Source organism: Ambystoma mexicanum, chromosome 1p, assembly GCF_040938575.1.
Source record: "Ambystoma mexicanum isolate Mex_15411 chromosome 1p, UKY_AmexF1_1, whole genome shotgun sequence".
Lineage (NCBI taxonomy): Eukaryota > Metazoa > Chordata > Amphibia > Caudata > Ambystomatidae > Ambystoma > Ambystoma mexicanum.
In genome coordinates this window covers 1,291,654,146-1,291,675,713 of record NC_090921.1, presented here as the reverse complement: position 1 = coordinate 1,291,675,713, position 21,568 = coordinate 1,291,654,146, and the positions used below count along the sequence as shown (strand labels likewise).

The following is a 21,568-nucleotide window of genomic DNA, read 5'->3' as shown; positions in this document are numbered from 1 at the left end:
ATGTTCGTGAGTACCGGTAGACCTGGATGCCTCGGAGCTAGAGTACTGCTGCTGTCTAGTATTGTCATTGAAGGTTGCAATCCTGGGGCCGTTGACTTGGGGAGTGACGATCTTGCTAACTATTGTCGCAGCTACATGGGCGTTAGAAGAGGCAGAGGACTGATTAGGAGCTCTCTCTGTGTCAGTGGGGTTTCCTATGGTCATGGACATGGTGTTCAGCCCTCGCTTAGTTTGAGCTCGTGTGTTAGCTTTATTCGTCATCCCCCTCATTGCTGCTGACATTATCGAGTTGTTTAGTTCTTACAACGGCCAATAAGCACCAGCTTGGACTTACAGTACTTAATTTTACTTTCTTTTTTTTATTTATTTAATGTACCGCGCTACACAAATTTTCATCTAGGATTTTTTGGCAATGTTAGTTGAACTTACTTTTTGCTCTAGGTCGGGATCAAAGAGGAAATACCTCCGCAGTCTCCCTTCCCTGGTCTCTAGTCGCGCTGGCAGCGCCAAACAGCCGCACAACAGCCAGCGCCCTCTACCCCTACCGGGCTCAACGCCGCGAGGGTGAAAGCGGATGCTTTTTCCGTGTGTTTTGGGTCACGTGACTCCTCACGTGAGCAGCAACAAGGCTCCGCCCCCTCCTGGGAACGAAGCGACACGCTGCCAAAGAAACAGCTGATGGGTTCTGTTATCCCGTGTGCCCTCGATTTCCTGGGTCCTGGGTTCAAGGTCCTCAGCACTGGCAGCACAAACAACGATTTGAGATTTTGTAAACATAACTATCCTGGGATTTTGCAAACTATGAGGTTATTGAGAGTGTGTGAAACTGGGAGTACACTAGGACAGTGCAGACTGGAAGTATGCTGGTATTTATCAAACTGGCACTGTCCCTAAATTGTGTAATTGTTGACTGGGGCTGTACCAGAAGTGTGTATACTGGGACGATAGCATAATACTTATAGTAACCATTTACATAGAGCACACCACAAGCTGAGGTGTCTCTTGGGGCTGATACTAGGTGTTATGCTCACGAACATCTATGGTACTCATGTGATGAACCTTAGAAGGTGGAGCTGAGTCACCCCGGCAGGATTTGAACCTGTGAGGGCAGGCTACACACAGATGTCAAATGCGGGAGCTGTACTCGCTGACCTATTTTAGCAGAACACCGGACACAGTGGCACAATGCTGATATTTGGAAGATGCTGGCAAAGTGGGAATATACTCAAGATTTTTAACTGTGGGTGCATTTGGATTGCACAAACTTTTCTCTGTGATTGGATCGACAAACTGGTTGCATAAAGGGATTATCTCAACTGAACATATACTCTGATTTTGCAAACTGGGATAATGCAGGAATGGTGTAACAGCATACTGGGATATTCAGCAATTCTGGAAACTGGATTTTACAAATTTCGAATATACTGGAATTGTGCTAAATGGGAATGTACTAGGATTGCCCAAACAGTAGAATACTCGGGGTGACATACTAGACATGTATAGGTGCTGTTGAAACTGAACATATGCTGAGATTGTATAACTAAGAGTATGCAAACTGAGTATGTCAAACTGTGACATAAAGACATTCCGCTAACTGGAAATATGCCATTTGGTTAAGTTGGATGTTTCCTGAAATTCCACATTGGGAAGGTGGCAATGCGCGACTGGCAGTTGACTAGTTTTGTTAAACTGGAATTGCACATGGTGAGGACAAGGTGGACATTTACTGGGATGGCGGCTGAAACGGTGAACTAGGCTTATGCGGAAACTGTGCGAATTCGAAATATCTAACTGTGACGATACTGCAATTGTTAGCCTGGGATCGTACTGGGACTGTGCAGACTGTGCAGACTGTTAATATGTTTGATTTTGCAGACTGGAAGTATATTGGAAATGTGTAACAATATCGTGGGATTCTGCAGGTCTAACTGTACTTAGATTATCCAAACGAGAGTATATTTATGTTGCTAAATATATGCTACACTGGGGTCTTCAAACTGGGGAAATACTTGACTTTAATATTCTGGGAGTACACTGGCAATGTGCAAACTGGGAATTTCCTGTGATCGTGCTTTGATTGTTAAACTATGGGTATACTAGGATTGTGTAATGTGGAAATGCAGTGCGATTTTCCAAACTGGAAGTCTACTCAAATTCTGAAATCCAGAAATACACTCAGGGTGTCAAACTGAGAGCACATGGGGAAGGTGAACCAGTGAATATATTAAGGGGTGTACAAACTGGCCTTTTACTAAGGTCAGCCACACCAGAGTGCCCTGGGTTGTAAAACTGAGGACATACAAGGATTTGAAAAACGTGGATTATATGCAAAGTAGGCTAATGTACACTGCCAAAGGAATGCCCATTGATCATTAAGGTTCGGTCTAGCTGAGAACAGGAGTGCATCCTACCAACCTACTTCCTTTCATAGCATCAGCCAATGGGAAAACTCCCTGCCTCACATCCATGCCTAATTAAATGAAGCTAAAAAAGGGGAGGATGTAATCCTGGTGAATTTCACAACATACCCGCCTGATTGAGATGCTGTGCATTTATGTTCTGCTCTTGGGGACCTAGTCTGCTCAATCGCTTGCCAACCCGGTTTGCAAGATTGATCATTAGACCACATTTGATATCATTTTTAAATGAAACTTGTGTATGGCACTGTATTAAGTGCCTTTTTAGAATCCACCTTTTTGCTTATCACGTTGTGCACTTTTGAGATGCTCTCAATTTAGAGCTCACCATGTTAGTTTGACAAGCAAGAGCTATTTAATTTAATTTAATTTAATTTAATTCTTTAATGTGATACAGAATGAAAATAAATTCAACCTTTACACATACAATTTTTTACATATTTCAAATTACATAACATTATACTCAATTCAAGAATATACATAAGCCTACAAATAAAATCATGAATGAATATCAGCATTAAAAACTACAACTGAAAAGAACCATTGCATAGACTACGTAACTAGCTAATTTCCCTCTCCACTGAGGAACTCTATATGTTCTCATGTGCTCCTCAATCTTGGGATAATTCCACCCCACCCTTCAGACCAAATTCCACTTGTTGCCAGATGTTGTAGAGTGCAATAAATAAGTGCATGTTGCTGGTATTGGTGCAATAGATCCAAAAGACATATCACGTATTGTTGCACAATCATGTACAAAGTCGCACAAATGGCGAAAAATTGTGTCTCTCAATGTCTGGCATTCAGTGAGAAGGTGTCTAGCTGTCCCAAGACAATCTGGGGATTTACAGAGACGACATATGCGCTTGTCCACAGGGATTTTCTCCCAAGCCCCTCTACTATACAAGGTGGGTAATTGCTCTAATCTAAACAGGATGATGAAGCGTCTAAGTCTTCTGGAGGGGCAGAGAGATAAGTAAGCTTGAGGCTTCATGAAGTTATACAATCGATATTTAACAAAGTGATATGTCTCGAGATTACTTATGTGGGCGAAATTCTCTAGCCAGTCCCATATGTCTACTTTTTTACCTAATGCATGTAAGGTTTCCTTTGTGACCATAGTCCCTCTATGTATCCATCCAATGTCAATGAAAAATTTAGCCATGTCTTTATAGAGGGGTGAGGTAGAATATTTTTTGGTCACCTCCTGGTGGATCACGGATAGTAGGGGGTTGGTAGAGTCACTTATCATCTTAAGGTGAAAGCCAACTCTTTTCCTCAGTACCATAGCTTTAAAGGAGGGAAGACCCAGTTCTAGTCTAATCAGTGCCACCGGTACCCCCGGGGATAACCCCAAGATCCGTCTCCAGAACTTGCCCTCCAGCACTTGTAACCACCCTAGATCCATAGTATGCAGTGATTCGAGACCATATACAATCATGGGTGCAAACACTTGGATATAAAGATGACGCGTACCCCACAAGGTGAAACCGCCCTGCTCATTTGTAAATGAGGAAATAAGTGAGGTGACTTGCATTGCTCTTGTGATTCGCCCCTGTCTACAGAGTGAGTAATCGCCTAGGGGCTCAATGTCAACTCCCAAATAGCGGTAGGATGGAGCGTAGGGTATGGAATTTCCATGTACTATCAGATTCACACGTGTTGCTCTTTTTCTCGTGAATCTTAATACTTTTGTCTTGTCCAGGTTGATCGTTAGGCCATTTATTCTGGCATAGTCCCATAGAGAAGTAGCAGAACGCCTTAAACCACCTATGGTATTATCAAAGACAACCAAATCATCCGCATATGCCAATACTGTGCATGATACTTCCCCAACTTTAGGAGGGAAATTGTCAACCTCGGCCAGGGCTGCAGGGATGTCGTACACGTAAAGATTGTAAATGAGGGGTGCTGTGACCCATCCCTGCTTTACCCCACTATCTTGAGTCACATTGCTAGTTAAATTTCCTTCCTGGTTCAATCTGAGGCACTCTGTAGTATTGTGATGGAGTAGTTTTAAATAATATAACAAGCCTGTCGGGCATCCCAATTTCTCTAGCTTGGTCCATAGTCTCCCTCGGGGGATGGAGTCAAATGCGGCCTTGAAGTCGATATATAAAGCGTACAACGGGGGCTGCCCCTTGCTAAGTGCCCGTGTACAAAGTATATCCATAACCAGAAGGTTATGTGAGGTGGAAAAATCCCGCCTAAACCCGCATTGAAATCTGCTGAGTATTTTGGAATTGTCTACCCATTTCTGCAGCTCACTGAGTATAAGTGAGGCAAACAGCTTACCAGAGATATCTAACATGGATAAAAGCCTGTAATTATTAGGATCCAAGCGGCTACCTTTTTTAAATACAGGAATAAGAATGGCAGTTTGCCATGAGCGGGGAATTACCCCCTGCTCTAATATTTTATTGAAAAGTAAGGAAAACAAGTCGGGTCAGAATAGAGGATAGCTCTTAATCACTATATTGGCTAACCCATTAGGTCCAGGGGATCTGGAGGACTTGAGGGCAACTATTTTGTTCAATATTGCCTCTGCTGAGAAATCAAAAGGCAACTGAGAGGGAGCCTTCACCCGAAAACTATTCAAGGTGTCTATACCTCCTGAGTTCCGGTCTAATAGGAACTTTTCCCATGCCTCCTTACTTATTGGATTAATTAAGGGGCCTTTAACCTTCTCTCTGTTCTCATTAAGGAGAGACCAAATGCTGCTAGAGTTTCTAGTGCAGATCGTTTGTACTAGCTTCTGATACCTGGCATTTTTTTCAGTGCTCTTAATGTTCTTAATATCTGCTCTGTATCAATTTTTGATTTTCCTTAGTTTCTCACGGTATAAGGCTCCAGGTAAATTCATCGGTTTCAGACCTCGAATAGCCGCCCTTAGACCTCTCTTAGCATCCCTAATTTCCCTGTTAAACGGGGGTATGCACCCCCCCTATCTTTAACATATGTCCCTTGTTGGCCATAGCATGCTGGCCTGGGAATCTAGATATCCAATCCTCAATCTCATTTATCGACATGTGTTCGAACTCATGGAAATCTAGGGCTACAGTAGATTTAAGTGCTTCCATGGCGGAGCTTATATTTCTCTCAGACCATACAATTCTGGATCCCGCACAGTTGGTTTGATACTACCTATATTAGGAGGTACAGATGTAGGAATAGAGATGCATAGAGTGCACTGTAGCAACGCGTGGTCGCTCCATTCGTTGTGCTTCGCGGCCATATCAACTACTCTTGTCTGCAGCTCGGGGCACATAAATATATAGTCTAATGTGCTAGTAGAATCGCCATTAGACCAGGTATGTTTCCCCGGCCGATCTCCCCTGGTACGGCCATTGATCATAGCCATGTCCCAAGCTCCAAACAATTGTAGCCAGCCTAGCCCTTCAGCTTCCCTCTTTCCGTGGGTCATTACACACCTAGTTCTAAGGTCAGGATTAGAGGATATGAGTGTTTCATCTGTCATATGGCAATTAAAATCGCCCATGACCACCACAACCACATTTCCAACTCTCAGCCACCAGGAAGACAACAGGTCCTGAATCGCCTCCTGTAACGAATCACGAGTCAGTTCTCCTGGGGGGTTATAAAGATTAATTACTAGGTACCTTCCCAGACCTCTTTCATCATGAAGTTCGACTTCTACTGCCAGGAGCTGCTCCTCAGCTTTACACTGTATCTTATGAGACATAATCGAATTCATTACCCCAGTTAGTAACCCCCCATAGGGACGACCCTTACTGCAACGTTTAGCCACCGCTTGATGTATAACAAAACCGTCTAGTAATAGTGGGTCAAGAGACCATGTCTCTTGAAGACAGATACAGCTGTATTGTGACAGTAGGTCTACAGAACCATCAGATCTCAGAAGGTGGGAAAAGTCTCTGCAGTTCCAGGAAAGTAATGATAAGCATCAATGGTTCTTTAGCATTTGCGGGATGGATTCTAGCAGTGATTTCAGGGCTTGCTTTATTTCAGCCAGAGCAGGGTTATCCCCCCCCAGTTTTAACACAGTATCCACCGGAACTGAAGGCATAATGTCTTCTGGTTTAGGCAATGGGCCCTTCTCCATAGGGTCAACATCAATCTAAATGTCCACTGCCATCTGATCCTCTTTATAATTCCTGATTAAATGCGCCGTAGTCGGGAAGATACAATGTATGGCTGAGACATTGGGATTAGGGCACCCAAGTGGTTCAATGAAAAGAAAGTCCTCAGATTTTAAAACACGCAATTGAGGTATGTGATATCGTCTTGCATGCAGCTCTGAGCGTGCTAACCAGGGATTTTTGCCGCTGAGCATAACTCCATCCTTAATCATAAATCACCCCACAAGTCACCTGAGTGCGTGCAGAAAAGTCTTGCTCTAGTCTTTCTTTGCAATCATACTTTAGTATCAGCCCAACCAAGGCCTACTGGATGAACCATTGTTCTCACTTGCAAAGCGGGGTCCCAGCAAAATAGCTCTTTCCAGATAAAGCTTTGGGTGGCTGAGCACCGTCCCCCATGACATTTTCTCAGGTGCTCCATTATGAACCAGTTAAACATATACCAACAGTCATGCAAACATTTTAATTTTGTATACCTTTTTATCAATTATAAAAAGTACAAATATTGATAAATGTTTTATTTTGATAATCCGTTTTTTCAAAAAGGATTTTTTTAAATCCTTCATGTATATCTTGGCAATATTTCTCAGGTTAATGCTAAGGAAGCTCTGGGCAGTCTCCCTACGCATGTTGGTTCTCTGAGGAACAATCTTTAGGAGCCTATACCGCTCATCATTGTTTCAGACTAAGCTTCAGTCCTGTGTTGCGTGGGCTCTGACTAAGTGTGGAAGTCTAACTTAGTCAAATTCTTCAGCTTGTGCTAACTGGCGAGAAGGGCTGAAGGCAAACACGTTATCTATATGGCTCCCTCTGGGAATTGTGTAGAGGTTCCCTGACCTAACAAGTCCCATAGTGTCGACGTCAGACGCTCTGGTACAGCCCCACCCCCAGGTGCTCTTGTTCTCTACTGTCCCTTGATTTTACTAGTCCCTCTGTTCTACTCTCCCTCTCGCGTCCTGTCTCACATACTCCAGTCGCCTTCTCACTCTCTTTCCTGTCCCTCCAATGTGTACACTCTCTCTCCACTCTTCTTTCCTCACCCCTCTCCTTTCTCCTCTCGCCCCTCGTCACTCTTCTTTCTCTTCTCTCTCTACTCTAGCCTCTTTTTCTCTCTCTACTCCTTTCCCCTTGCCCCTCCTCGCCCCTCTCCTCACTTCTCTTCTACACTCAGTGCCCTGTCTACACCTCTATCCCCTAACCTTAACAAACTCTCTGCCTATCTCTTGAAAACTAACATGACCCCCATACTGCTTCACTCCACCCTCACCACTACTCCCATTACCGCCTTGCACTCTCTCAATACCCTCCCAACATACACACTCTCTATACTCAAAACCTCTCTAATTCCCCATACACTTTCTTTCCCCCTTCCCCCCTATCTCCACTCTCCTTTAACACTCACCTTTTACACCCCATCACACTACACTACATACAACAGCTCCCACTCTCTTTCTCACACAATTAATACCACACCTGCACTCTGTTCCAACTCGGCCACTAACTCTTCCACACTCTGCTCCTCTGTCGGTCCTCTGCCTGATTTCTCAGACCACCTCCACACCTCCAGCCCTCAATCCTGAAACCCTTACTCTGCCTCTCATTCCGTTCCTTTTTATACTGTGGTAATGCTGGTTCAGAATCCCCCCTCCCCGCCTTCAATTGGTTCCAGTGCTCACGTGACTGTAATAACCAATCTGTGTCTGCCTTTTTAACAGGGGCTTGGTTACACAGCTAAGAGGCTTTAAACATCCCTTTATCCCCACCCACTTTTCAGTCTCTGTTAGCAGAGTAGCAAAGGCTTGGCTGCCTCTTGTCCCTGTAGCTTCCTTTATGCACCAGTGAGTTATCTTTTCAATTTGACTGGGAGACAGTACTTTTCACCATTCCAGTGGCTTCTTTCATGTGCCAGGGAGTTTGATTCCTAATTCGACCTGCAGAGAATGCCCATGTATGTTTCTACTGCTTGCCTGCAGTCCAGTTCGGGTTTTGGTACCCCAGTATTCCCATGGGGCCTGTTTGAATTTAGGAGGTCAGATGTTGAATGCCTCATCTCTGTTGGGCAGGAGAAGCCCCAATCCATTCCATTTCGCTCTTGGTTCCACCTCCAAGGTTCTGGTCCAGGTTTTCTTAGTGGTGAGTAGAAACCACCCCTAGAGGCTAACCCCAGCCAAGTACTATCAGAGAAGACCAGAGTCCCGGGTCCAACCTTCTATACACTGACACATCAGGCATACACACCAACTAAAAAATCCCCATGGGAAAATAATTACGAGGTTCATAGCGCCTACAACTACTAGGCCCCTGGAAATGTGAAGATCATAGTTGAGACTGACATAAGGGAATACCTGCCGGTGAACAGTGTTGGGTACTTCACTGCAGCCCAAAGCAACCAAAAGATAACATCCAGGTAGTTAGTTACTGTGGTGAACCCAGCCAAGTACTACATTAACAACCAGGCCCTGCTGAATAACCTCTCCCCTCCCCCATCGAGCACCAGAGGGGGAGATAGTTGGCTGATTTTGGTAGGCTACTCGATGGATCGTCGCGCAAGATCCAGGGAGGGGAAGCGCCTCCAGAAAACGGATGGTACCCATCAGGGGAATCCAGTCCCGCTTCTGAGTTTGCAACATCTTCCTAGCAAGAGGACCTAGAGGATTCTACAGAAGATGTTGCTCAGTGCATGACACCAGAGAGAGCCGGCAAAGGGGCAGTGACTACGAGCTGGTGCATTGGCTTGGCTCAGGCTGTAAACCAATCTAACCCCCAGGGAGCATTATAACAATGGAGAGAACTTGAGAATGAGCTAGAGAATGATGAAGAGGTGGGCTCTCCCCTCATCCCACCCAATACATTGGTAGAGCTCTGTTTGGAATGGATCACCTTGCTTCCCCAGGAAAGTAGGTATCTGGGTCTGGACCAAGAAGAGATGAGAGACCTGGGGCTGCACCCACTGAATCCTGGGGCCAAGGTCCTGATGTTGACTTTAAGGGATCAAATCGAGAAGACCAACTCCAAGGAGAACCTACAGGAAAGACCCAACAGGAAACCAAGCGTTTGCAATTACAAGATCCATCCAAGACCAGAAGGGACACATTACCCTCAGAGAAAGAAAACTCCAGGGGACATACAGAGAGGGAGACTGAACCACTCTCCTTGCAGCAGGTGGACCCTCCCTGGATAAAATATTGCGACTCAAGGCGGTCATCTTACAGCAATGGCCTAACGAACAGGACTTGGATCCCTCAGCGAAAAATCAAGGCAAGGCAGAGGAAATTCAGTGCCTGGTCTTTGGGAGGAGGGGGCCCATTGAAGATCTGTCCCCTCTCTCCCCAGGTACCAGGAGCTGGTCTTTGCCCTGGTAGTAAAGCCAACATCACAGGGAAGGGGCAAGAGAAGAATTTCATCTTGCAAAGCCAACATCACAGGAAAGGGCCAAGAGAACCATTTCCAAGGGACACTCCCACTATCGACATCTATATGCCCAGGGTGAGCTGCTGTGATAGTCCAGATGTAGGGATTGATGGTCAGACTCGGGCAGTACCTAACACACCATTTGCCTGGAATGTCTACCCTCTCAGCCCATCAGCAAGGAATCAAATGGCCACCGGTTGTATACTCGTGGACTGAGTATCTCACGGCATGAGGAGGGTCCCAATCCAAGGAGGAGAGATGACCTTGAATGCCAGTATCCTCATAATCCTCAACCTCCCAGACAATTTAGTAGCGGGCAGTACATTCCCTGGATTAAAGGGCTGGATGGAATCCTTGTGCCACTAGAAACTAGATCATAGGGCACAAACCATGCCCCCTTGGGTGAACCAAGCGCCCAGATGCTATTCCTATGGGACCAGGGGGCATATTTCAAATCATTGTCCCAGAAGACCTTAGTGGCAGGTTCCAGAGGGTAGTCGGGAGTAGAAAGGTCAGGGAGGAGAGGAGATCCCAAACAACATCTGGGTGGAGGTATGTGAAAATGTCAGGTTGGTGACCCTGTCAGCGGAGGACAAGGATCCATCCCAACCTGTGGCAGCCTGCTCTGCCCTAGGACTGGGTGAGAGAGTCTGGAGACCCCAGTCCCTGAAAATCCCTGAAAACCCCTTAAGTACTGGGAGTGTTTATGTGGGTAACACCCGCTATCACATGATGTCTTCAAGTATGATTTCTGAACAAAATTCATAGACAAATTGGAAATTAAAATGGAATGTAATTTCTCCTGCCCAACAAGAAGCGGCACCCAAAATCCAACCTCGCAAACCCAGGCAGACCACAGGCAAATGGTGGGGAACCAAAACCCGCACCGAGGGAGAAAGGACTGCAGGGGAGCAGCAGAAACATGGACATTCTGTGAAGGTCGAATTGTGAGCAGGACTCAAAAGCAAATGAAGGAAGCCACAAGGACAGCGAACAGTCTGAGCCTCTGGCTTCTATCCTGCTAAAAGAGACTGAAAAGGTGGTGGGCTAAAGTTTATTTTAAAGCTTCTCAGCTGTGTAACCCAGCCCCTGGAAAAAGGCAGACACAGATTAGTGGGTATAGTCAGGTGAGCAGTGAACGCAATGGAAGGGGGGATCTGAACCAGCAGGACCATAGCAACAAAAGAGAACATAATGAGAGGGAGAGGTAGTGTTGCAGGGGTGAGGTCAGGAGGTATGGAGGTGGACCAGGAGAGACCAGGCAGAGGACGGATGGACGAGCACAATGTGGAAGAGTTGGTAGCAGAGTGCAGGTGAGGTATTACTTGTGAGAGAGTGTTGTACCTGTTGTATGTAGTGTGGTGTGAGAGGGGTGGGAGAAAAGGGTGAGTGTGAAAGGAGAGTGAAAATAGAGAAAGGAAGAGGGAGAAAGGGCACTGAGTGTAGGAGAGAGGTGAGGAGGAGGCTTTGAGAGGAGGGGTAAGGAGAATAGAGTAGATAGTAGATTAGAGGGGTGAAGAAAGTAGAGTAGAGAAGAAGGTAGAATAGGAGAAGGTTGCAGAGATGATGGTAGGAGGGTGTACAGAGAGGAAAGGACAGGGGTGAAAAAAGAAAAGTGGAGAGAATGTGAACATAGGAGGGACAGGAGAGAGAGAGTGAGAAGATGACTAGAGGGAGTGAGACAGGATGGAAGAGGAAGAGCGAGAGCAGAACAGAGGGAATAGTAGGATCAAGGGAAAGAAGAGAATGAGAGTGGCTGAGGGAGGGAGTGGAGATGGGTGTTTTAAGTCAGTACACTTGAACTCTCAGTGTCTATTAAGAAAACGGGGTACGTGTCAGTCCAGGGCACCTCTAGAAAATGTCCAGCGGGAGCCAGATAGAGTCAGTTTATGCTGTTAGGCCTTCCTGACAGTTTAAACTAGATGATAGGTCTTAACTATGCCTAGTTGCAAAGCTGGGTCTAGGGAAACCAAGGTTGGGGAAGTAGGAGCCAATGGGAGGTTAAGATAGGTAAACCCCTAGAGCCACTTCGAACATTTAGAATTAAACACTCTGGAACCTTCTTTCATTGGCTGGGAGTCATAAAGGCCATCTGTGATATAGTGTTTAGGCCTCGTTCTAATTCAAGCAAGTGATACTTTGTGAAACCACTATCAAGGGGATTTCGCATTCACATGTTCTATTGTCTTGTGGCACAGAGCGTTTCAGCATGGGTGCATGAACCCACCATGGCCTGCACGGTTCCCAGGACACCACTGTGCTGCAAGGCACAGGCATACTGATTTTCAAGTGATTGAATGATTTCCATGGCTTGTGCCTAGGTTTCATGCACCTGCAAAAAAAAGACAAGCATAAATAGCTGATATCCTTGAGGGAAGGGAGGCCATCATTTCTGCAATGGTAGCCGTCATGGCTGCTGGCCACCATGCACATGTGCCAAGTCTCGCAGAAGTTATGCCCACCGAGGCCCTAGCTCCCCTTGGGGCCTCACAGTCTCCAATCACCACCAGAACCATGATTAGGGGGATGCTGTGTCCAAACAGTACTCCCCTCAAATCTGGCATTAGGGCCATGCAAATTCCTTAACTTGTCTATGCATATTTGAAAGGGCAGCTGATTCTCAGTTGCAGGGATCATGTGTGTACCTTCTCCGGAACTTGCATCACGGAGCGGGTGGTAGCACCCATTCCCCAAGGTCACCCCAGTCCCATCGCCCAGTCTCGGACATGGGCCTTTGACACAGAAGGCCAGGATGGAAGATTTTGTTACAGCTGCTTGTGGGAATTTCAGAGACCCAGGTCACCAGGTAGTGATGCCCCTTTCCCACTCACCCTTCCTGCAGCTCGGTGCTCTCACCTGCCTTCAGTCGGGGTGATGCTGCGCAGTCTCACCTTGTCCGGCTCTTTTGCTTTCTTCTTTTTTACGATTGGTCGCTCTTTATCAGGGTTCCACTCCTAGGAGATGACAATAAAAAAGATGTTTTACTTGCAATGCACTTCATTATTATGTGGGGCACCCAAGAAGTTTACATTAAAATCAATGTATGTCTTTTTACTGCTCTCCACTTTGAATGCATTCTCATTATGGCTCCCTCCGAAGAGAAGACATTTGAGAAATGTTCAGCATCTAAAGTACTTCAGCAGGACAGGCAGGCAATTGGCTACCGTTTCCATCGATATTCTGTGGTTAAAACACCCTTAACTATATTGTTTAACATTTGGTCGACTCATTTGATCGATATATATACACATACTCATAAAAGTTTTAACTTGTTTATATTCTGTGTACATTAATGTTAACGTTTTTTATCTTAGTGTTTTTTTGCTTTGTTTTCTGATGTTATTTAATCTTTTCTCTTGTTTTCATTGTATTTTGTTGATGTATTTGAAATTTTGTTTTTTGTGTAATTGTTTTCTCCTTCTTTTGTGTAAAAAGTGTAAAAACGCCTTTAATTGTTTAAAAAATATTTTATGATGTTGAATATATGGCTAATACACTATAAATAAAAAAAATTAAAAGTTGGCAATGGGACATTACTTCTCAAGAACAGAAGGCTGACACCTCTTCCTCGCATAATCAAGAAAGATAATCTACCCTCGAGGGTGCGGGTAACACCCTTGGACATAACAGGATCTTAACTATCGATGAGGGAAGCCCTCACCTGTTGCAAGTGCAACAATGGACACATTTGTCTGTTGGGAGTGTGAGTATGGTGTAGTATCTTACTCCCTAGCAAGATATGCCTGGATCAGAGATGACATGGAGCAGGAACCAGTCTGACCCAGGTAAATACAAACAGAAGATGCTTTATTGTTCTTTGTTACATAGATGCAGATCATGAAAGGTAGGAGAGAAGGTCACAAGCATCTGTCCTGGTTCCCTGCCATAGTCCAAGTCCCAACGTCACTCTCAGGAACCCCCAAGCCTCCAACACTTTAAGCTCCACCTCACCATTCTATGAGGCCCTTTAGTCACACTAATCATCCAAGATACAACATATGGTCACACCTCTGCCTGCCGGGAGTGCTGTGCGGGATACAGGCCAATTCTCTGCACAAGGAAATTCTCACCTCAAACTGTGGCCAGCTCATCATCATGCCGGGGCCATGCCTGTTCCGCCACCACTTGAGATCATCCTGGTCCCTGACAGATAATATGGCCTGGTGCAGGTCCTGATAGACGGCCTGAATGCTGCAGAGAGAAAGTAGTGATGCTGAATGGAAGGCAATCATTGCACCCCTAAAAAGCATCTGGTGCAAACTGGAACCCCCACGCCCTACTCATCACAGTTCCAGCACTTCACCAAGCAAGTGTTTCCGCCTCTGTCTCAGGAATTTCCCATGAGGAATATTTCCTCCACTTATCCTCCTTGCGCCCTCTAATATTTTCTCCTCAATATCCACTTCAGAGATACCGGCTGTTTGACTGGGAATATCATTTCCAGACCGACCAACCCTTTCTTGCCATCAACCTTTCTCTCCAGTGACTCCGTAATTCCCAGTTACCCAATAAATTCTCTTCCCGCAAATAATCTCCTCATTGCCCCCGCCCCCACCTTAGGTGCGACTACCACATCTCTGTAGTTGAATCCGAGGTTACTGGGGCTGTATTGTGGGGCTTTGTCTATATTGAATGTAATGCACAGTTAGGCACTGTAGACTAGCATAAACAATGTCAAGGTCACAGTTAAAAAAGAAAGTGACATTGTATGGCCCACTCACAGTGAGAGCTCAGTAAAAAATATAATTCTGGTGGCTGCCTCATCGCACATTAGGACGGAGAAGGCAGGTCATTGCGTACATTGACCATGTACAGTTCCTCTACCATCTGGATTGAAGAGATTGAAATACCAGAAAAGAAATGTGTTTAAAAGAGGAAGAAATAACCGGTCTTTGACGTTTGAAAATCCTCCTTTTGAAATATGAAGGAATTAATAAGCTCATAGAGTGAGCAATTTGTGAGCATCAGACATAATTTGGTGGTTCCCACATGATTTTTTCGGTTCAGTTCCTCTAGCATCCCACACATTACCTGCGGTTTGCTTGCCTTCCCGCCCCCATACAGCCTCACTGGTTTAAGTGCTTAGCCCGAGTTACCTCTCACCTTGGCAAATCACTGATGGGCTCTCCAAGGAACACTGGGTTGTTTTGTCTTCTGCCACCACTGTGGCAAGTCTTCCATGACTCCCCATGCCAATCTAAATCCTCTCAGCCTCCCGCCATGGAACACCTCTCATAGCTTCCCCCATTTCCTTGAGGCCCGTCACTCCCATAACCACTATCGTGCCCTTTTCTTTGTCAGTGCATGTCCATTGAGTCGCCTCTTTCCTTCTGGTGTGGCTCACCTCTCATGATTGGTTACATCCAGGTGATGATGGATGGACAGCAGCGTATCCTTGAGGAAGTTGATACGTTTCTGTTCGTGTTGCTGGCTCAGATCAAACACAGTCTCCATCTCCTCCATGTACTTGGGGTTGTAGCGGTTCAGGTCCTGCAGGGCCTTCTCGTACCGCTGCTTCACCTGGTAGGGCAAGAAATCCGGAACCAAAGAGAAATTGGGTGATTGAGATGATAGCAGGATCTGTGCAGGTAACTGACAGTGATTGACACCCTCATGCATCACAGGTGGGGGACAACACGGCAAGTCCACTTTATCTACAGCAATAAGATTTTTCTCTCTGGAAATTGGGTTGTCACATTGCCTTTGCATTTGAAAATTCTGTGGGCGCAGTTCTTGATTTTCTACTACTGACACTGCCCTACGCCAAATGACTTTTCCAGAGCATTGGTCGGGCCATATCCCGATGTATCGACAGACTTGCCTCCCCGTGAGGAAGGGGAGCAGGCAATCATATGGACAAGCAGTGGAATGTGAGCGATGCACCTCACCTTCTCCGTCTCCTGGTCACACTTCTCCCGCTCTTCTTGCAGCTTCCTTTGCTTGTCCACCGACACCTCAGGATTCCCCTTGCCGTGGCTCTCTCTCACTGTCGCCACTTGCTGCTTTTTGCATGCCTTGTGGTACGCATTCTTGGATTTCTCCACCTACGGCGTAAACATAGAAGTGAAATGATTAGCATTGAGGGTGGAGTCTGAGGGGCCTCAGCTCAACTCATTTAAATCGCCCCGGTGTCCAGTCAACTCGTCGAAAAAAAACTGGTCGACTGCAATTTGGTCGACGCAATTTGGTCGAAAACCATTTCGTCGAAAAAATTTTTTTATTTATATATTTATTTTTTGGGTTTTCGTTTTGTTAAAAAATGGGTTTTTAGAGAAAAAAAGGGGGTTGGGGGGGACCCCCCCCAAAAAAAAAAAAAAAGGGTTAAAATAGAAAAAAAAAAAAAATTCGACGAAATGGTTTTCGACCAATTTGATTCGACCATTTGTCTGGTCGACCAATTTTTTTCGACGAATTGACTGGCAACCAATCGCCCCCTCCCTTCATAGTCACATGTAAACAAGCCATCAGTGAGGGACTTCGTGCCCCTCCTTGTCTCTCCTAGGTTCTTCCACAGTGACCATGTTATGATGTCAAAGTGTGGGCCCATCTAGACCCTACCAGTAAACACAGAGGGTAATCAAGATGCATACCTTGACCAGGAACCGAAACCAAAATGGGACAAACAAAATAAGGTGTACAACTTCCTTCAAAGCTAATCCTTGCACTCCCAAATAGTGTTTTGTGTGGGAAGAACTTTACTGATGCCAAGGAACAGTATAACCTCATCCCTGTGTTGATGTGCCAACTAATTAACCGCTGGAAAGAAAAGGGACACTGGTAATGTTCCAATCCCAGTGTCTGTGTGTCTGTATATATATATATATAAATATATATATATATATATTTACAGAATTATGTTTCACTCAAATGTCAATCAGTTTCTGCAGATCCTCGCTTCCCAAATCTACATATATCTGTGTGCTTCCAAATAGAGTATGCGCCTTTCAGAACACAGAAAACTAATAACAGCAACTCAATGAAAAAATGGTTTCACAATAAAAAAGGAAAAACATGTATTAAAATTTAAGATAAGCGGATCGCAAAATACATTTACTCAGGCAGCAGCCCATGTCTCTCCTATGGTAAAAATGTTACCCCAGTTCCATACATGTAATAATACATTCATCCGGTGGCTTTTAATGTTCAAATACTAAAATCGACTGGTTTCAGTTGTTAGGTTGTTTCTGGCTTTCATCATGACGATCCCCACCAATCACTGTACACCAAAACATTTGAGTGGCCGAGTCGGCGTAGTGCTAGTAGTTACCAGCACTTTTACAGGAATACATCAAATATACAGTGTGTGAATTACAGCCTGACCACCCAAGGCACAGTCACTAAAAGGCATGTTCATGTCCACTAGTTCCTCTGACCTGCTCTGCAGGAAGTAATGACTAACCTACACTTCAGTCGCACTCTTGAGGACTCAGTAAATGGTAGGGCGTGTATAACCTTTATAATTCTTGAACATACCTCTTACTCCTGAGGTTCTGCCGGGAAGTCTGGGACATGAGCGCAATCTGGCCCAGAATAAATCACCAGACTCCTGCAGCCGTTAGACATATCTCATTCTCAACAAATGTTGTCTCAGGCCATGGCACTAGAGGAGGGCACCTCACACAGTTTGTCGTGCCTGCCTCCATGATGGGGTAGGCAAAGATGTGCTGCATGTCAATGGAAGACAGTACCTCACATTGTGAGTTTTTTATGCTTTCCTAATGGTATTGTTCACAAGGTATATTCATATGGATCGACCCCCATAATTGCGACGGCCGAAAATGCTGACTTTTTAAATGAATTTTTTTTATTTAACCCCCTTTACACCGCATACATCTGCGGGGGGAGACCCCCGCAATCCACCGTATTACTATAATATCACATACCCCCCACATATATATGTGGTGTAAAGGGGGGTGTTAAAAAAAAGTCCGAAATTTCGGCCACCGCAATTATGAAGGTGACATTTTGGGCCATTTCCTATTCATATTATGTAATAAAGTGCATATTGTTGAACTTGTACAGTAGGATGTTACTGGGAACCAGCCCACTCCAAGTTGTTGGAGGGTGCAGACTTGCTAAGGTTCCCTTACTAGTACAGGAATGATTCTCCGCCATTGCATTTGTATTTTGTATTTGTTTTATTTATAACGCGCAAACCATCTCGCCCGGAGGCATCAGGGCGCAATTTGTACAAAGTTACAAGAATGCATATATACAGACATAAAAATTACAGTAATTAACATTAACAGAAATATTAACAGAGTTCCTATCTACAAATATTACAGTGGTTTCAGTGCTGCTAAGGCTTAGCAGTGGATATACCCATAGGGTGTACAGCCAAAATAGTAACGGAGGTCGGCAGGTCAGAGCAAGAAAGACAAGGGTACTTAGCATGTTTTAAGTTGGTCGAAAAGCCAAGATTTGGTTTTGACCTTGAATGTGTTGAAAAATTCTTCAGCTATGATTGTAGCGGGGAGGGAGTTCCATAGCTTAGACGCTAGGACAGGGAAGCTCGAGCCCCCCGCTTTTTGCAGTTTAAACCTAGGGATCGATAGACAGTGGGACTGGGCAGTTCTTAGTGGTCAGGAGGTCGACTGGCGTGACAGCCGACTGCCGAGGTAGATAGGGGGCTTGTTAGTCAAGCATTTGTGCGTGAGGACGAGAGTTTTTAGTGAAATTCTCTGCTTGAAAAGTAGCCACTTTAGGTTGGTTCTAGATTCTGAAATGTGGTGGTTGCGGGGAATGTTTAGGGCAGCACGAATGGCATTGTTCTGGGTTGTTTGGAGTTTATTCAGGTTCGCTTGGCTGGTGCCTAAGTAGAGAGCACTACAATAATCAATTTTAGCCATAATGAAGGTTCTAGCTAGTGTGACACTGTTAGGGGTGGTAAGAAACAAACGGTCTGCAAGCTGCAATAAGTTTGCAGGTATATGCCGAGGCAGATCTGACTGCATTTATTTGTCGAGATAATGATAGGGTGGCGTCAAGGTAGAAACCTAACGATTTAGTATCTTTCAAGACTCGTATGGTGTTACCGTCAATGATGAATGATTGATAGGACGGCTCCAGTTTGCTCAGTTGTGCGGTGCCCAAGATCAAGAGCTCCGTCTTGTCATTGTTTAGGCATAACTGGTGTTGGGCCATCGTGGCTTGGATGACCAGGTAGACGTCATTAAGGGCCTTGGTGTCAGCTATATAATCACCTTTGATGGGAATGAGTATCTGGGTGTCATCCGCATAGTTAGTGTAGGAAACACCCAGATAGTCAAGCACATCAAAGAGAGGTTTCGTGAAGATGTTATAGAGTGTAGGTGACACGCAAGATCCCTGAGGTACGCCACAGTGAATTGGGGAAGGGTCCGCGGCTGCGGAAGGGGCAAAGACCCTCATGGATCTATTGCTCAAAAAGGATTTGATCCAGGCTGCTGCAGAGGACGAGAAGTTAGCAGCAGAGTGGAGGTGCTTGCATAGGATCTGGTGGTTGACCAAATCAAATGCGGCTGAGAGGTCGAGAAGTGGTAGCATTGCTAGTTTGCCCTGATCCTTCAATACCTCAATTTGGGTTTTTAGGTCTATTAAAGCAGTTTCCGTCCCGTGTCAGGGGCGAAATCCGAATTGACGTAGACCTAGCAAGTTGTTAGATTCCAAGTAGTCTTGGATCTGAAGGTATGCTGCGTGGTCTAGAAACTTAAGCAAAAACAGGAGCGTGGTGATAGGTCGGAAGTTGGTAGGTATTCTTGGGTCTAGGGGTGGTTTTTTGAGCAAAGGGATCACCCAAGCGTCCTTAAGGTTGTCTGGGACAATACCTGTACTAAAGGAGGAGTTGATAAAGGCCGCAATGAATGGGGCCAGAACATGTGCAGAGCCCTTAATGATAGGAGCTGGGCAGGGGTCACCTTGGCAGTTGGACGGTTTAATTCTCAGGATGATATTTTCTACCTCGGTAACGGTGAGTGGTGAGAAGGCAAATGGTTTGGTGTTAGCAGTGTCTGGATGGGGGGCGCTAGCCGGGGAGTGTGAACGGTTGACGAGCTTCAGGCTGTCCTGCTTGTCTTTAATTTTAGATTGTAGTGTAGAGATTTTATTTAGTAAGGCTGCTTGAATGTTAGCACACCATTTACTATCTTTCGTGCAGGTGTCTGTGGGGGGAGACTGCGGTTTCTAGCTCTTTTAGGATTCTGAAGAGCTCCTTTGTATTCGAATCAGCTTGCAGAATGCGATTGTTAAGAGATTCTTTTTTTGCCGTGATGATAGCATCTTTGTAGGTAAGTGAGGCAAGAAGGAAACCATCTTTATGCTCATCAGAGGGGTGGCTTTTCCATCGATTTTCAGCACAGCGTTTAGCTTTGCGGAGCAATCTTAACTGTGGGGTGAACCATGAGTTGAGATGTGCTTGTGGTTTAGCCTTCCTGAGTTTGAAAGGGGCTATAGAGTCTATGGCCGTAAGCATAGTTTGGTTATATGTGTCTGCTAAGGAAGTGGGATCAGAGCAGGTGTTGGTGGCCGCATTAAGGGAAGGGAGTAACAAAGGGAGGAGTTTCTCCTTAGTTATGTCCTTTTTACTTCTAGTAGGGAGTGCTGGGTGGTACGGTCACATCGCGTGATGCCGTAGTCAGGTGGTAAGGCCAGGGATAGTGAGGGGCCAGATGCAGCATGTAGCCATGTTTCGGATATGGCGATGAAGTCGAGGTCATAGGTGGTGATAAGGTCAGCAATGTCTAATGCGTGTGCTGCGAGAGATCTAGCGTTGATAAGGGCGCCCTTGAACACAGGTAGTTTAACCTCTGTGGTGGTGGAGTTGCGTGTGGTCATGGATAAGGGAGAATCAGGTGGTAAGTGTGGAGTTTGCTTGGTGGTGTTGTTGCGGGAGTGTCGAAGGCGGAATCTAGTGCCTAATCTCTTGTTTCTAAGAAAGAGGGGGCATGCTTGGTTGGGGGTGGGTCTCCTGGCGAAGTGTTCCAGTCACAGCGCTGGATCATTAAGGTATTGGTTGATAAGGTTGCTAGAGTAATGTAATCCTGTGTTGGTTGCTGCAGGGCTCATTCTAGGAGTCACAGTCACAGACGGCTGTGCCTGGTGATGTGGGGCCAGACTATTGGGTGGCTGGATGGGTTTGGGCCCAAGGGGGACGGTTGTTGCAGTGGGTGACAGAGTGGCTTGGGCAGCCCGCAGGGCTAGAGTGTAGGATAGTAGAAGGAGCACACTGGCGTGCATGATGGTAGTGCTAGTTATCTGAATAGGATGCCTACGAAATTGTTCACACTGGTCAGGATAGGGTCGCATTAGATGGGACTATAGTATCAAAGGCCAGAGCGGCACAGTGGATCCAAGTGCCTCGAGTAGACTAGGTGTCTGCAAACATAGGGGTGACCTGAGAGTACAGTTGAGCAAGAGCATAGGCAAGAGATACCTAAATTCGATTTTAGCAGTGAGAGCCAAAAATACACTTATTATTATTATTATTATTATTATTATTATTATTATTATTATTATTATTATTATTATTATTATTATTATTATTTAATTCAAATGCAAAAAGGCACCAAATCAAATGCATAGACAAGAGATACCTAAATTCGATTTTGGCAGTGAGAGCCAAAAAGACACTAAATTCAAATG

General features: G+C 45.3%; 1 protein-coding gene across 5 annotated transcripts in view; it reads right to left on the bottom strand.

Moving 5' to 3' along the window:
- LOC138453031 (protein kinase C and casein kinase substrate in neurons protein 3-like) overlaps window positions 1–21,568 on the bottom strand; it is a 170,928-nt gene that overhangs the window by 15,698 nt on the left and 133,662 nt on the right. For 4 of the 5 annotated variants that reach the window (XM_069605493.1, XM_069605479.1, XM_069605458.1 and 1 more), the window contains exons 5-8: window positions 15,838–15,993; window positions 15,294–15,469; window positions 14,020–14,140; window positions 12,806–12,903 (exon numbers count right to left, since the gene is read on the bottom strand). In XM_069605493.1, the coding sequence (XP_069461594.1) occupies window positions 12,806–12,903; window positions 14,020–14,140; window positions 15,294–15,469; window positions 15,838–15,993 (551 nt within the window). The remainder of the gene's footprint in view (window positions 1–12,805; window positions 12,904–14,019; window positions 14,141–15,293; window positions 15,470–15,837; window positions 15,994–21,568) is intronic. The other variant, XR_011260354.1, reaches the window with a different exon arrangement.